At 34.6% G+C, this 17,634-nt stretch overlaps 1 protein-coding gene across 3 annotated transcripts; it reads left to right on the top strand.

Moving 5' to 3' along the window:
* Positions 1 to 1,347: 1,347 nt before the first annotated feature.
* fbxl3a (F-box and leucine-rich repeat protein 3a) lies at positions 1,348 to 15,292 on the top strand. 3 transcript variants are annotated; one of them, NM_001441621.1, is given in 5 exon segments: positions 1,348 to 1,434; positions 2,426 to 2,804; positions 6,096 to 6,218; positions 6,301 to 6,472; positions 10,379 to 15,292. In NM_001441621.1, coding segments are annotated over 4 exon segments (1,296 nt in total). In that variant the 5' UTR covers positions 1,348 to 1,434; positions 2,426 to 2,444; the 3' UTR covers positions 11,020 to 15,292.
* The last annotated feature ends 2,342 nt before the right edge of the window (positions 15,293 to 17,634 follow it).

Below are 17,634 nucleotides of genomic sequence, written 5' to 3'. Positions count from 1 at the left end.
CGTAAATTTAACGGATTTTTTAACAGTGTAAATAAATGAAAGCTAAATTATTAATGTTGTGTTGATTGAACTAAACAACATTGCATTACCTTTATGTAACTAACTTAATTCACTCAAATAAATATTCTTTCTTTAAGGTAACTTAACTCGGTTACGTGGAATCTGTCGACATAAAAAGTTATTTAAAGCCAACATATCATTTTTTGAGTGTGGCCCTTTTGGCCAGCAGCAGCCCTGAATAAACTGATCCCAGATCAGCTTCTGTACACGCCATTTAAAGTCACCTCTGTATCAAAAAAGTGAGCAGCAAATGCATCTCAGTTTTGTTTCGTTTGATAGAGGTGTCAAGGATGCGCTGCAGATAACTGAAGCATTCCATTAGCCTACTTTAGAAACTGTTTGTGCTTATTTAAGAGGAAATTAGCTGTTAAAAAAAACATGCAGGACGGAGATACATATTATTTAGTGTATTTGTCTGTCTATCGAATCTAAAATTGTCCTGCACTTCTGGTCCTCTAAAAGGCGTGTACAGAGAAGCTGGTCTGGGAACAGTTGTATGGTGCGCGTCAGCGCTTACATGCATTCACTGGTTCAGAGGTAGCATATGAAAGGCGACTATCGCACAGCTTTAATGGAAAGAAAGTGAATGCAGATATTTTAATATTACTTTCAGCGTGCTTTCAAGATTAAAAATCTATCAGAAATATGGGAAAATGGGCCTACTGAATGATAGGAGGATAGTGGGAGAATGGTGAAATACCGGATATTCGGCAAAAACGCGAGGGTTACTTGAATGAAGCAATGACTGTAAAAAATGAAGTGAACAGGAAGTGTTTTGGAGAAACACAGTTTTGCGAGATAACGCAAAACATCGAGGGAACGCAAAAAAAATAAAAACATGTTTTCCTATCACTCTGTTTTTTTTCTCCCACCATTTTCCCCACCATCACGTTCCCTTCCGGATCTCCGTAGAAATAGTAAGAAAAGGAATCATTAATAACGCTAATTGTAATTTATTATTAAGCACTGCGAAAGAGCTGTAGACAGTAGACAGACCCACTACTAAGTGGTACTTGTTACCTTTCTCCGCGCTTATTAGGCTCCACCGATCACAGTTAGTTGTCACTTTTATAGTTTGTTTATAGAGCTATTTCCCATGGCACTCGCATGTGAATAATTGGAAACGTAAATTAAAAACGCAAAAGCTTAAATGTGGTGTTTAAACGTCGATTAGAAGGCAAAAAAGTAGTACTCTATGAAAGGATTTGGTCTCTGAGCCACCGTTCGCCCCCTGGAGGAAGAGACGAGTTGGGTTATAGAAAACAACAACAGGAAGCCGCCCAATGCGGTTCGCGCTTGTCTCGACAACAACATCGCCATTTTCAGCTCTGGAAGGGAGGCGGGGACGCCGAAATCTCCCGCGGTACAGCAGAAGTAGGTCAACCAGCAATATCGCTGAGACATACGCACACAGGCTGCCGAGAAAACAACACGTATTAACTGAAATCTGCGCTTATTCGTTTCCAATGCGCGTGCTTTGCTCCACTTCGATGATTTCGGATTCCGGGCCCGGTTGACATTCGGTTTATTTTTCTGGTTTCGGTTTATTTTTTACTGTTAGCGAGCGAACTGAACGGAGAAAACAGTAACACACAAAACAGGTAATTTGGGGATTTGCAGCAAGGCTTAACCTTACTAGATCTTTCTGTGTAAGTTATGTCTAACTTATCTAACCCAATGTGTGTTTACAGGACTGATTATGTTTTATTCAGGGATAAAATACTGTTTAGCTGCTTATGTTTACTCAGATAGATGGTTGGTTAATGGCCAGGCCAAGCTTTTAAAAAAACTTAAATTTGCTGCGAACAGACATTCATTCAGCCAAACATGATTTTGTTTTTGTAAATATGTTAAGTTAACTTGTTTTGAGGATAATTTAAACCATTTTAACGCAATTTAACGTTACATGTATATACACCCTGAAAATAATCAATGATGCATGTCATGGATGCTTGCAGCTGGTACTGGTTGTGTATGTTGAGGTAAAGTTGGTTTCATATTCACACATTCTAATATAATTTCAGAAAAGTATTATTTACAATTTGTAAATATCAAAATTATATTAGCAATAACAATCAAAGTACAACATTGTTCAAAGTCAAATAAATAGTGCTAATGTTGTATCGACGTTATAGTCAGTGATTTCAAACCGAATATTCAAAGTGACATCGCAAACAATATAGGGAGTATGTCATAAGTTGTCACCGAACGAATCTGTGAATATAAAACTAATTTTACCTTAATGTTGTGTGTTCGTTTGTTTATCTGTCTGCATATGTTTGTGTGTTTGTACATTTGTTAATGTCAATGCGTGTGTGGTTGCTTGCACCTGGTTTGTTTACACTCCACATCTTGTTCTCAACAGTTCCCTCAGATCCCCAAAAATGAAAAGGAGGTTGAGCAAAGAGTGTGAGGACAGCACCTCATCATGCGAGGGGCAGACAGTGTCCTACAAGAGACCGAAACAGCCCTCCGAGGACTTTGGAGATCTGCAGTCCAATTGGGTTCGACTTCCCCAGGAGATCCTGCTTCACATCTTTCAGTACCTGCCCCTTCTTGATCGAGCCTTCGCATCACAGGTTTGCCATAACTGGAACCATGCCTTCCATATGCCAGAGCTGTGGAGATGCTTTGAGTTCGAGCTCAACCAGCCGGCCACCTCTTACCTGAAGGCCACGCATCCTGACCTAATAAAGCAAATAATAAAGAGGCACTCTAATCACTTGCAGTACGTCAGCTTCAAGGTGAGAGGCTCATGTTGGAAGGTCATGTAATGGTCAACAATTCTGGTATGGGGAAAAATAGAAATGCTACTACTACTACTTATGTGGTAGGTTATTGGCAGATTTGTCTTGATTTGATTTTAAACAGTTTACAAATCAGGCTGGCTTTTAAATGGTTAGTTCATCCAAAAATCAAAGTTTAGTCACATTTACGTTCACCTGCATCACGATTTTTGGGGTGATATTTCATATAAAATGACATCTAGAAGAAATTTAGCTCCTCTCCTGTTGTTCCAGATATGTAGGTTTTATTATTATTATTTTTATTTCTCATATGAACGTTGGAAACCAAATAAATTCTGGTTTATTTGACTTAAAGCAGGGGTGGTCAATCCTGTTCCTGGAGATCTACCTTCCTGCAGATTTCAGTTGCAACCCTTTTCAAACACACCTGTCTGTAATTATCAAGTGGATTTCAGGTCCTAATTAATTGGTTCAGGTGGGTTTGATCAGGGTAAGAGCTAAACTGTACGGGAAGGTAGATCTCCAGGAACAGGATTGAGCACCCCTGACTTAAAGGATCACTCCACTTGTTATTATTTTGATCTAAACGTGAATATCGGTCACTTTCAAAACATAAATGGAAATGTTTTTACTTAAATGTGGCATATTTTACCAAAACATAATGAAGGCATTGTAAATTCAAATTTATTAACACTTTTCTATGTACATAAATGGAGATATGGTGGATATTTTACACTTTGTTGATCTGTTAGACTAGAATTCTTTAATAGCTTCGGCTACTTTTTAAATTTTTTTTTGGTCAAATACACTCTCAGTGAAGAGCTAAAATTTCTCAGGCTTCATTTGAAATGGCCTTCTGTGCTTTTGTTTCAGTTGGATTTGTCATGATGATGAGTAAATGATGACTGAAGCTTTGTTTATTATGAGTCACCTCAAGGAAAATTTGTAGACGTCTTACAATTATCTAGATGTTATTAAATCAGGGGTGCCCAAATCTTTTCTTATGAAAGGCCAAAAACCAAACTTGATTGAGGCTAGTGAGCTAAAGGTCAATATAGTCGGGATGGGTATTTTCCACATTTATTTGATATTATTTATAAAAAGTCTAGAAAATATTGCTTTATATTAACTAATACACTATATATTTTTTCATTTTGTAATAACGTTTATAACAAAAAAAAATGTTATACCAACAAAACAAACAAAAAGGTTACGCCAAATTAGAAATGATGATCTCTGTGTTAAAGGCATTCTCCTCTCAGCTTAACATAGAAGATTATAGTAAATTGTAACGGTGTCACTCCAGTTTTCAGAGTGGAAGTTCAGTTTAGTTTAGTTCAGTTCAGTGGTTTAATTTTCACTGCTGAAAGTCCAAGCATTGAAGAGCAAATCCATCCATGCGCAGCTCCACAAGTCCCGAACCATGCAAGCCAGTGGCGACCAAAGGCAACTTTAATTTTTACACGGTTTACATTAAGTCTTGTGCACACTTTTTAGGAATAAAATAATTATTTAAATAAACAATGAACCCCAAAACCATACATGTTCAACAGATACTAGTAAACATAATAATTTCAGGCAAGTCTTTATAATAATGATCAAACTGTATGTGTAGTTGTGCCTGGTTTTTAGATGGAATGTTTTATCGTTATATACACTAAAAAATTTTGCAAATGAGCAGCTTTCTGTATATTCATGTTTTTATGTTAAATTTTTCTCTGATTATTCGTGCTTTTAAATCAAAATGTAGTTTATTCTGTCAAAACCTAAACACAATAGTTCAGTTGATTGAACTGTTTTGAATATTTTTAGATCTGTGTGTACAAAGATGCTGGAACACATCCAGCATCGACCAAAGCCAACTTTAATGTTTACACAGCTTACATTAACTCATGTGCAAACCATTAGTAGGCCCATACGGAATCTGCGTACACAGAAATCCGCAGATTTCTGCAGAGTTTTAGCTCATCATTGAGTCTATGTAATTACTTGTGTAAATGTGTGTAATTTTATATTTATTTATAGTTTTTCAATTCATTTCACAAATATTATTGTGATATAATAATAATAATAGTAATATTAAAATGTAGATATGATTTTTTTTACAATACGGTATTTTTATATAATATTGTCTCTTTTAGTAGACGCATTATATGAGACACTTGCTTTGTTTACCAAATAAGTGGATCTAATTGGATTTGCATTGTAAACATTAAATACAAGTTAAAGATGTATTATTTTTATTAGTAACTAAATAGTTTTTAGTTATGATGCTCCTAAAATTATTCCACATAAATCCGCAGATTTTGTTTACAAAATTCTTTGCAGAAATAGCAAGAAATGTCCGCAGGTTCTGTCTGGCCCTAACCATTAGTAATATAAATAAATAAATTTTCAAAATTAACACTGAATCCAAAAACCATAAAAGTGCAACAAAGTCGAGTAAACATTATGAATTCCGACAAGTCTTAATAATTAGGATCAAATTGTATATGTACTTGTGCCTGTTTTGAGATGGAACACATTTTTAGCTAAAAACACAAAAAAATATTGTAAATTAGCAGTTTTTTATGAATTCAGGTTTTTATTCAAAACATTTCCCTGATTATTTATGCTTTTGAGTTGCATTATAGGACCTTGATTTTCTTCCAACAACACTAACCCCTGTAAAGTTTTAAAAAAGTGGCTTTTATTGATGTTTTAATAGTTTAAAGTGATATTGTCTGGGTTGGTGTTCTGTATTATGGTACAATAACTTGGCAGTAAGCTGCCATTACATTTTCTTATTTATTATTATTTCGATATTTCATTTTTTGTTTTGTTATTTCAGACTACTTAAATGTCAGTAAAAGTCACTTTGTTAAACTGTAGCATTGATCTAAGGTCTACAGAGCAGAGATGAAGGTCTTATAATGTAATTCACATCCGTAAATAAACAGAAAACACTTGTGAATCACAAAATATGGAAACTAAACTTTTTACAGTGTAGAAAATGTGTCCGTATATAATCATGCACTTAACTGATGTGTTTGGCTGTAAGAATGCATCTACAAATGATTCTTTAAACATACAGATTTTCCACCAGAGAATTGAGTGATTTATGAATTTATAAAATTAATTATTTTTGCTAATTGTTATTTCTGCTATTATTATTACTATTAGTTTTTCAGTATCTTTTTAAAAAAATTTTTTTTTTAGTTTTGTTTACTTTTAAGTTGCCCATTTATTATGAAATTGTCGTCTTATTTCACTTAATGTTAGTGTTTTTGTTTACTAAAATCTGTACAGGTGGACAGCAGCACAGAATCAGCAGAGACGGCATGTGATATCCTTTCTCAGCTGGTGAACTGCTCGCTCAAGACCCTCGGCCTGATCTCCACTGCACGACCAAGCTTCATGGAGCTACCGAAGGTATTAGTCAATACTTCATTATGGCTGAGCTTTAAGTTGACGAGGTGGCTTGTTTTCTGATGTTTGATTTTTCTTCCTTCAGTCTCACTTCATCTCCGCACTTACCGTGGTATTTGTCAACTCAAAGTCTCTTTCTTCTCTGAAAATTGACGACACGCCAGTGGACGATCCTTCACTCAAGGTTCTGGTGGCTAATAACAGTGATACACTCAAGCTGTTGAAGATGAGCAGCTGTCCACATGTTTCTCCTGCAGGTATGATTTGCTCATCTGCTGCTGGAATATGCTGTTAACTGAGGGATGATTATAGATTTTATGATTATAGATGTTGGTCAGTTCCTCCATACCTGTTTTGAGTTTTTGAGAATGCCCTTTTATTTAAAAAAAAAAATAGCTTTATTAAATGGATTGTTCAGGCAAAAGTTATAATTCTGTCATCATTTACTTATCCTTCACTTGTTTCAAATCTGTTTGAGTGTCTTTTTTCTGTTAAGTACAAAAGGAAAACACACTGAAGAATGTTGAATAAAAAAGCCATTGAATTCTATGGTATTTTTAGTTTTACTATGGATGTCAGTGTCTGCTTTCTTCCAACATTCTTCATAATATCTGGTTTTGTTTTCAACAGAAGAAACTTGTAAAATTTTAGAACCACGTCATTTTTTTCTTTTTTAGCTACAGAAAAACTTACTTTAGTAAACAATTAAGTAGCACAACCTACAAGCATCAAAACAATAATAAAGGTAAATTGTGACATGCGTAAATATTCAGATCAAAAATATTGTTGAATATTATTAAAACAGTTTAATTTACAAAGGATAAATTACATTTGTCCAAGTGACAGTAAGTGCATATATAATGTTTTCATAAATTACTTTCACACAAAAAGCTAAAAGCTGTGTTCAACATTGATTATAAGAAATGTATGAGTGGCTAGTGAGAATATTAGAATGATTTATAAAGGAGCCTGTAACAATGAACTCCAGAAAATCCAGCTTTGAGATTTTATTGATTTTATTTTAAAAACATTCAAATATGTTTTTATGACAGTATTACTGTTTTTACTGCATAAGGTACTTAAAGATACAAAAGATACTTGAAGAAACATTAAGAACAACTTTTGGACAGTGCCGTATGGGTAGAAAAACAATGATCTCAAAATATATGCCTTCCAAAAATGTATTCATTAGGTCGTTGTGACCTACAACAGTTTTCCGGTTATGGCCAGTAAAATGTCTGACAGTGTTGTTTGTCTGTGACGGTCATTGTTCAAACTCTATTAGTCACATGCTGCTAATAAACGAGGTGTGAACAGGCTGAATATGATGATAACTTTGGTTTATAGCTTATTGACACGCCTGCAATACTGGCTGGCCAACTCAATGGAGGAACAAACTAAATAAAGAAACGCCTGTCTGCTCCTAATAGAGGCTACCGGATTTATTGTGATAGACGCACATCAGTATTTTCTCTGATACTGAATGATTCCAATAGTGGTGTCTATTTAGCTCCTACTTAAGAAAAAATATGCATATTTCATGTAATTTGTTTACATAAAGTGTAAGGCAAACTAATATATTTTTTAGAAGGATTGATAGTATAAAACACTTGTCATTTCCTCACTTTTTTTTTATTCTAAATCTTCATGACTTTCTCTTTCTCATGAATTTGAAGTATTTTTCCATATTGTGAAAGCGAACAGTGATGGGTACTATTAAGTTACAGATTCATCAAACTAGTGCAATGTATTCCATATAACGTGTTATATACAAAGGTTTTTTTTTCCCACTCCACCCTCCATCTCAAATTTAAATGGGTTACAAAAGTCATATGGATTGTGTGCAGCTAAAGATAGTGTACATTAGGGCTGCACAATTTATAGTTTCAGCATCGTTATCGCAATGTGATCATTCTCAATAGTCACATCGCAAGTATATGCAATATTGAGTCTGCATTATAATTATATAATATAATAAATTATATTATATAATAATAATAATAATACAAAGTTTTTTTGAGACGTGTGAGGGTTTTAAAAGCATTCAGGCCTAAGAAATTGTAATGTCAGTAACTTTGACACATCAATAACGATTGAATTGTTTTTTTAAAACCAAGGTAGTATATTTTACATTTGATCATTTATTTGATTACATTGATTATACATATGATTAATACCTGAGTACAGTTCGACCCCTCTGAAAGCAATCCAACACTATTTAATTTTTGTATCTTTTTCTTTATTGTATTTATCTATGCTTGTAGATTGTTATTTATCTATGCTTGTAGATACATACATCTCGCAGGATAAAAAGTATTGTATTGTGAGATTTTTCTAATATCGTGCAACCCTAGTGTATATAGTAGGTTAGTCAGACGGACTAATGCAAGTCTGCTTTTTATTTACTATTTCATTTAATTTCATAATGTTTATGAATCCCTTTATACAATGTATTTGTAGACAATACCACAATGTATGACACTATTTTGACAGAACCAATTGAATCTATATTTAATATAGGGTTGCCTGGTTTCCACAACATAGCTAGCCAAATGACCAGTCAAAACTCATTTTATTTATCTGTTATTTTTTTGCCGAGGATAACATTTTACATGAGGTGGTTTCAACAACCACCTCCTTAAGTGGTTTGAGCTATTCTAGAATGGGTTTCAGAGGGCATTTATTTACACATGATCAGATAGCTATTCAGTCAGAAAAAACAGCCCCCTTCAGTCTTTCCTCATGTGCCCCTGCAACTATCAAATGTGTGCTTGTTCTATTTCAGCATTCTAGCACAGTTTTTATCATTGGTAAAATATACATTTGGTATAGAATAACATTTCATTGCAGCCATTCATTCATTTTTCTTCGGCTTAGACAATATTTTTATCAGAGGTCGCCACAGGGAAATGAACCGCAAACTTAACCAGCATATGTTTTGCAAAGCGGATGCCATTCTAGCTGCAACCCAGTACTGGGAAAGACCCATACACTCTCACATTCACACACATACACTAGGGCCAATTTAGCTTATCCATTTAACCTATAGCGCATGTCTTTGGACTGTGGGGGGAACCAGAGCACTTGGAGGAAACCCACACAACACGGGGAGAACATGAAAACTCCACATAGAAATTTCAACTGACCTAAATGGGGCCCGAACCAGCGACCTTGCTCTGAGGTGACAGTGCTAACCACTGCGCCATCAGGCCACCCCTTCATTGCAACCATATAAGTATAAATGCAATATGTCATCTTTAACCCTGGAATAAAAATAAATAAGCCTGCGGCAAGTTGTTAAAAATATAACAATTCCACTGGAAAACCACAGACTAGGCAACCCAGGATGTGCATCACTTATTTTATTTCTTTACACTTAATACATTTTTCTTGCTGCCCGAGTTTCCTGTAAAATGATACCAACATTTTGCATTTACACTTGCATGCGAGTATGGAAAGCTTTTCATTTTGGATAGGGCAAGTCCAAGCGAAAACCTGAAAAGTAAATTTCCTCACACTCAAGTGGTTCTAAACGTTTATGAATTTATTTTTGTTTCTTTTGAATCTGATCAGTGCATTAACTTCAAACCAGCATAGGGAACTTTTTTTTTTTCATTATTGAAGCATAGTTTGTTGCGAGGTATCATTTCAAAATGCAGCACAGTGAATGTGTCACTGATGGACGACATCAAATTCTGGGCATGTTTTCTTGTGCGTGTCTGTGCTTGGTGTATCTTCTTTGTCCTTTAGTCTAACATAATGACAGCTGAGATCTTACAGTTTGACAAGGAAGTCAAGTTCATTCAGTTTCATTTTACTCATTTAGATATGAGACAGTGTTTTGTTGATTTGTCATACCCTTTTAGATTGTCCTACCTTCTATTTAAAAAGTAGGCAGCACATTTTGAAGATGAAATATGCAACCCATCAGACACCATTTGATGTGGGATTTCAGGCTATAATACCACTTTAAATCACCACAACCTCAGAAGCATTCAAATGCAGTGTTGGTAGCAAAACCTGAAAGGTAGGATAAAATGTCTGGGGTTTAGAGTCTCTAGTCAGATGTTGATGTTAAATTTGAATAATAATTTGTAACGCTTGTGCTTAATAAGCCATGGCTATTGGTTACAGATGAACCCATCACTGTTCTGTTGTTGCAGGAATTCTGTGTGTTGCTGATCAGTGTCATGGTCTGAGAGAACTGGCGCTGAACTACCACCTCTTGAGCGACGAGCTCCTGTTGGCACTTTCTTCAGAGAAACACGTTCACCTGGAGCATCTGCGCATCGACGTGGTAAGCGAAAACCCCGGCCAGCAGTTCCACACCATCAAGAAGAGCAGCTGGGACGCCATGGTGCGCCATTCACCCAAGTTCAACCTGGTCATGTATTTCTTCCTGTATGAGGATGAGTTTGGGCCCTTTTTCCGGGATGAGATCCCAGTCACGCACCTCTACTTCGGCCGCTCTGTCAGCAAGGAGGTCCTGGGCCGCGTCGGCATGAACTGCCCACGTCTGGTAGAGCTGGTGGTGTGCGCGAATGGTCTGCGGCCACTGGATGAGGAGCTCATTCGTATCGCAGAGCGCTGCCAGTTTCTATCAGCCATTGGACTGGGTGAATGCGAGGTTTCCTGCAGCGCTTTTGTGGAGTTTGTGAAAATGTGTGGCCGTCGGCTCTCTCAGCTGTCTATCATGGAGGAGGTGCTCATTCCTGACCACAAATACGGTCTGGATGAGATCCACTGGGAAGTCTCCAAACACCTAGGACGTGTTTGGTTTCCAGATATGATGCCCACCTGGTGACATTTTGCATTTGAAAAGTCATCAGACGCAGCACGGGACACTCCTAATTTGGTAATACAGACTTTTTTGTTCTCACAGTTACTTTACAGGGTTTGTACATGGATTTGATTGGAGATTGAAATTCCTTCTATGTTAGTAATGAATTTGGACTGTGATGTCAGGAGAATTTCACCCAAAAATTACAATAATGGTATTTACTTTCCTATAAGCTATTGAGAAAAAAAAGAAAAACAAAATACACTTGCTTTTGTTCTATGGAAGTCATACAGGCTTGTGTAATTGCACAAGGATGAGAAAATAATGACATCATTTTTATTTTTGGGTGGACTATCCCTTTTTCTTGTTGTAACATATATACCAGGCCTATTGAGGTCACGATCTTGTTAAAATCAAAGCTAAAAATATATAATTATATTTAATTATATTTTGCATCAAAAATGCCATTTTAGGACTATTATGTCATTTATTTGGTCATTGTGTAATTATTTTCACTATATATTTGTTGTTATGCGTTGAGTAATTCTCATTACTATAATTATTATTATTTTACAGCTCTATTTTTACTACAACAAAATACTGCCATGATCTATAACTTTTACACACACTTTTCACAGCGCAAGACGAGAGCAATTTTAGGGCTGACAGGACACAATCAAAAACAAATAGTGATTGTATGGAGCTAGATAAGTGTAAAAAAAATAAATAAATTTACAATATATAATTCATACATCCACAACGCAATTCACATTTACAAAGTACAGTTTGTTAGCTCAAAACACATTTCGTAATGCACAAATCCAATTCATAAACTTAAACTCAAAAATACACAAATCTAATTTGTAAATTCAAACCGCAATTTAAAAATAAACATCTAATTTGTAAATTCAAAAGAAGATTCAAAAATACACTAATCCAATTCTAAAATTTAAAACATGATTCAAAAATACACATCCAAAAAAAAAATTCAAAAAACAATTTGAAAATTCAAGACGATTCAAAAATATGCAAATCCAATTCTAAAATTTAAAAGACGATTAAAAAATACACAAATCAAATTCTAAAATTTTAAAGATGATTATTCAGAAATACACTCGTCCAATTCTGTAATTCAAAAGACGATTTAAAAATACACAAATCCAAATCGAAAATTCAAAAGGCAATTCAAAAATACACAAATCAAATTCTAAAATTTAAAAGACTATTCGAAAATACACATCCAAATCGAAATTTCAAAAGACGGTTAAAAAAATACAAATCTGATTCTAAAATTTAAAAGATGATTATTCAAAAATACACACGTCCAATTCTGCAAATCAAATTGTAAAATTTGAAAAACAAATCCCAATTGTAAATTCTAAAGGCGATTCAAAAATGTCCAAATCCCAATTGTAAATTCAAAAGACGATTCAAAAATACACAAATCCAAAACGTAAATTCAAAAGACGATTCAAAAATACACAAATCCAATTCCTAAATTCAAAAGACAATTGTAAAACCTACAAATTCATACTCCTGTTTGGCAAAAATATACTTGTGAATTCACAAATTGTGTTGTATTTTAGTATTGTGCTTAGTAAATATGAATTGTGCTGCGCATGTTTGAATTTTATTTTGTTAATTTATTAGTTTTGAGACTGATCTGGCTCCATATTAATTGTACCACATAAAAAGTCAAGCTAACTTTTTGAAGTTGAAGGTTTATTAATTTCTTTTTGGAAACTCGTGTTTCCAATTGAACATTTTCTTTATAAAACTAAAAATAGGATTGTTGTATACATTGTAGGGCTGCACACTATTGGGAAAATCTGATATTGCGATATTTTTCTATTGCGATTATAAATACAGTTTCACCTGAAGGTTTGAATAGCACTATTTCATGGTTTTCAGTGGAGTTTAACACAATTCAGATACAAAAAATTGACTAATCACAAAAACACAAAACTAAAATTTTAAGAAAATGTTTTTTAACATAAATCGTAAAAGTCATGTATAAATAGAGTAATTAACTACAATTCTGTAGCTCCTGTAATATATAATCCAGAGTAAACATTGCATGTCTTGCAATATGATTATTGCAGATGCGCACATTGCGGTATCGATGCTGAAACGATATATTGTGGAGCCCTACACATGGTATTATATGTTACAATAATTCACTTTTTCTCTGCTGTGTCTCTGTTTTCAGTGGCTAATCATTGTCCATCTTCTATTCAGTCATTCTTTTAAATCACAAACAATGGTGTTTTCATAAGAATTTAAGCTAGAATTTAATTCATCCAACCAAAATTTGTCCAAAATTCTTTTTCAAGCTAGGGTGACTGATTATCCACTTGTTAAGTGTGACGCCACGCAAATCTGCTTCCGGGTCCAATAGCTGTATCAAACTGTATGGGGAGACTCATCAAATGGTTGTAATAAACGTTTACAAAGATAACATATATATATATATATATATATATATATATATATATATATATGTATATATATATATATGTATAACCATGCCTAGTATCGATGGCTAGAAAGTTATCAATTTTTTTTATAAATTGTTACAATTTTGGTATTTGTGATGCAGTAAGTGCAGAGACTGTTGTGTTGTAATGATTTGATATAAAATTCACTTTAATGTGTGATATAAATAAATATTTTCGCTATTTAAATGAGTAGCAGCTTGGACCTGGAAACGGTTTTCCATTCGTCACTGATATGTCACAACTTAAATGGATGGAGTCATACTGGTGGAAAGGATGAACCGGTTAATTCCAGTTCTCACTAGGAATCTTCAGCAGCTTCTCCTAGTGGCTTGGACAGCCATAACACTTTAGTGAGAGGTCTTTTTCCCCTCATTAATTAGTTCAAATAATAATGTTTGCTCAATTGAAAGTGTGCTGACTTGGTTATGTAGATAATTAACTCCTTTATGTGATTAATACTTTTGGTATTGCAGTGCTTTTTGTACAAAAATAAAATATGTATAGTTGAGGATAAAATGCACCTTATACCATACCAAATGAAAATATTATTATTTTTTCTGGTGGTTTAGGAGGATGGAAAGCAATTAATTGTTTTTATTTTGATGTAGCAGGATCAGGGCTTAATTTGTGGCCGAACTAGCTGGATCCGGCACCTCATTTTACCGATTTTCCCCCCGCCTCACACGCAACCCCACCTTGCCCTTCACTTTCTTCGGCGACCTCCCAAAACCTCTTCACTTTTATTAGTCTGCGACAGTCAATTCCCACCACCCCAACTCGCTCTTCACTTTTGTCCGAGACACCTCTCCCTCCTCTGGTAACATGCCGGATCCGTTAACCCGATCTTTCCCTGGACCTCGCAATTTACAAATTAAGCAGTGAGCAGGATGGAGGTTGCAGAATGACATATTTTCAAGGTCTTATGTATGTTGGAGAGGAAGGAAATGAGAGGATCTGTGTTTAGCTCACAAAACACACGTCCTCAGATTTAGAAAGACACAATGAAGCATTGATTGGTTTCTATTAGATTGTATGAAGAATGTTGTGCATTGACAAACCGAATAGAATGAAACAATGAATGAATTCATCTGGATATGCAAACAATTTTCGCTTATCGACCTCTTCGGTGGTAACCCCTTTCGTTTCAGTTCAATATGTATTGGAGTGAAGCAGAGAAAACCTTTTCCTTTAAGAAGGAAGCCCCATGTGTCTGTATATAAAATGCTGTGTGTTTTGATGTAAATAGAAATACCGGTTTCTCTTGCACCCTCTGTGGAGGTTTGAAGTGTATTTTGTGCTGATTACTTATTGATGAGTGGGAAATTTTCCTTGATGGATTCCTATACCCTTGTAATTAGAGTTGATCATTAGTGTAATTTATTTATATGCTGTTTTTATTTGAATTAATCGCTTACATCGATAGCTTAACTTATCAAATGTAATGCTCCTTGATGATTTATATACATATTAAGTATCACGTTTATTAAAAGTAGTAGTTTTCATGCAGAGTAATGCTTGAATGATCAAAAACTTACCCAAAAAGGGAAGCAGCAGCAGCTTAAACATTCACATACAAGTGTTATTTTATTAAAAAAGAATGGAGCTTAAGTTTTAGTCTTGATTAACTCCGTTTAAAACAACATCAAACCAAGTGCTTGTGTATTTGTTTTTCTGAAGCAAGTGAGCATATTGCTTGTATTGCGAATATGAAATCACATTTATTTTGAGCTGTAAAAACATGATTAAAACATATTGTCTTATGTTGAATTAAATAATGGCAAATAAACATTTGTGCAGACGTTGTGTGTTTGAGTCAATGTTTTACAAATATTGTTCATTAAGTTGACATTTGTAAATGTGTTGTATAAAAGTAGTACAAAATTTAACATGCATCTTTCATATGTTCATCTGTAGTGTAGAAAATTTCAAGCAACACTTATAAAAAAAAATAAAAAAAATTGGCTTATTTTTAGTCAAGTCCCCTACAGTTAAACAGATCAGTTTCACAATTTTTTAAATCCATTCAGCTGATCTCCAGGGCCCAGTTTAAAAAAATAAAATAAAATTCTGGTTCAAATTAGTCCAGATTTAGAAATCCCATGTTTTGCTATCCAGGATTAATTGATCTATCTTAATTTTAAGAGAGTTTTAAAGAAACATTGGGTTGAATCACTATTATCCAAATACCAAATTTCAGGATTAGCAAATCCTGTTTTCAGAGCCTTAATTGGAACCAACAGTGTAGCCTACTGGCTTAGCAAAGAACATCAGGTAGGCAAAATACCAGTGTCCACAAACAGCCATTGTTTGTTTTAATGGCAAGAAACAGAAACACTAATCAACAAATATTTGACATTTTTTAGTTTGTTCTAATACAATGCTGCTTTAATATTTTGTTGATGTTGTTCACCGTATCTCATTAGATGTGACATGCATTAATATCGCTTCAAATACAAAAAAAAATTATATATCCATAACCATTAGGGTGACGTGGTGGCGCAGTGGGTAGCACAATCGCCTCACAGCAAGAAGGTCACTGGTTCGAGCCTTGGCTGGGTCAGTTTGCATTTCTCTGTGGAGTTTGCATGTTCTCCCGTGTTCGCGTGGGTTTCCTCCAGGTGCTTTGGTTTTCCCCACAAGTCCAAAGACATGCGCTATAGGTAAATTGAAAAAACTAAATTGGTCGTAGTGTATGAATGTGTGTGTGAATGAATGTGTATGGATGTTTCCCAGTGATGGGTTGCAGCTGAGAGGGCATCCGCTGCGTAAAACATGCCAGTTCATTTCGCTTTGGCAACCCCAGATTAATAAGGGACTAAGCCGATAGGAGAATGAATGAATGAATGAGTATCCATTAAGTTTGTGATCATTCACTTAAAAAAATAAAACTTTTTTATTTTAATTGGTTTATTTGGTTGAAAAAAAATCACAACTGAATTCACCACTGTGATGCCATCCGGATAATACTGCTTTTTTATTTTTATCAAATATATCCCCATCTGAGTTCAAGGTTTTGAATAACGCAAAGGGCAGATTTGATCTAAATCAAATGTAAAATTGGATTGCATGGTCTGATTTTAATTCAAAATTCCTGTTACTTTTGAAAAAAAAAAAAAAAAAACATTTTCAAGATTTGATGCAATCCATGATCCAAAAGCCAACTGGATTGCTTTTGAAAAACTGGGCCCAGGTCTGGCGGTAGCATTGGTAGCTTAGCCTAGTATAGATCATTGAATCGGATTAGACCATTAGCACTTCACTCAAAATGAGTTTAGATAATTTTCCTGTTTAGATCTTGACTCTTCTGTGTTTACTGACAAAAAATTTAAATGAGCTATTTTTTTTTTTTTGCTGATATGGTTTGGCACTGTAGTAGTCAAAATTTGAAGTTGATCAAAATTGTGCGAACACAAGTACTGGTGTCGTTCAGTAATTTTAGGGTGGTAATATATAAATAAAATTCATTAGCAGTTTTCTGTATATTGTGATTCATATTTAAATTTGGTCCTGTTTGTTTATGCACTTAAATTGCATTTATGGGTTGTTGTCGATCTTTCTTTCAACAACATTTAACATTAAAAAGTTAAAAAAGAGTCTTCTATGAACATTTTTATTAGTTTGAATTGATATATTGTCTGGGTTGGTGTTGTATACAGTGCATCTGGAAAGTGTTCATAACGCTTCACTTTTTTCACATTTGTTTATGTTACAGCCTTTTTCCAAACTGGATTAAAACTATTTATTTCTTTAACATTCTACACACAATACCTCATGATGACAATGTGAAAAGAAGTTTTTTTAAATTGTTGCAAATATATTAAAAATAAAAAACCTGAAAATCACATGTACATCAGTATTCACAACCTTTGCCTTGAAGCTCTAAATTGAGCTCAGGTACATCCTGTTTCCACCGATCATTCTTGAGATGTTTTAGAAGCTTAATTGGAGTTCACCTGTGGTAAATTCAGTTGCTTTGAAAAGGCAGACACCCGTCTATATAAGGTCCAAGGGTTGACAGTGCATGTCAAAGCACAAACCCAGCATGAAGAGAAAGGAATTGTCTGTAGACCTCAGAGACAGGATTGTCTCAAGGTGCAAGGCTGAGGAAGGTTACAGAATATTTTTTGTTGCTCTGAAAGTT

The sequence above is a fragment of the Danio rerio genome, chromosome 9 (assembly GCF_052040795.2).
Source record: "Danio rerio strain M-AB ecotype USA chromosome 9, GRCz13ab, whole genome shotgun sequence".
NCBI classification, from domain to species: domain Eukaryota; kingdom Metazoa; phylum Chordata; class Actinopteri; order Cypriniformes; family Danionidae; genus Danio; species Danio rerio.
The sequence above is the reverse complement of the archived record's forward strand: the minus strand, read 5'-3'. Positions and strand labels throughout refer to the sequence as shown.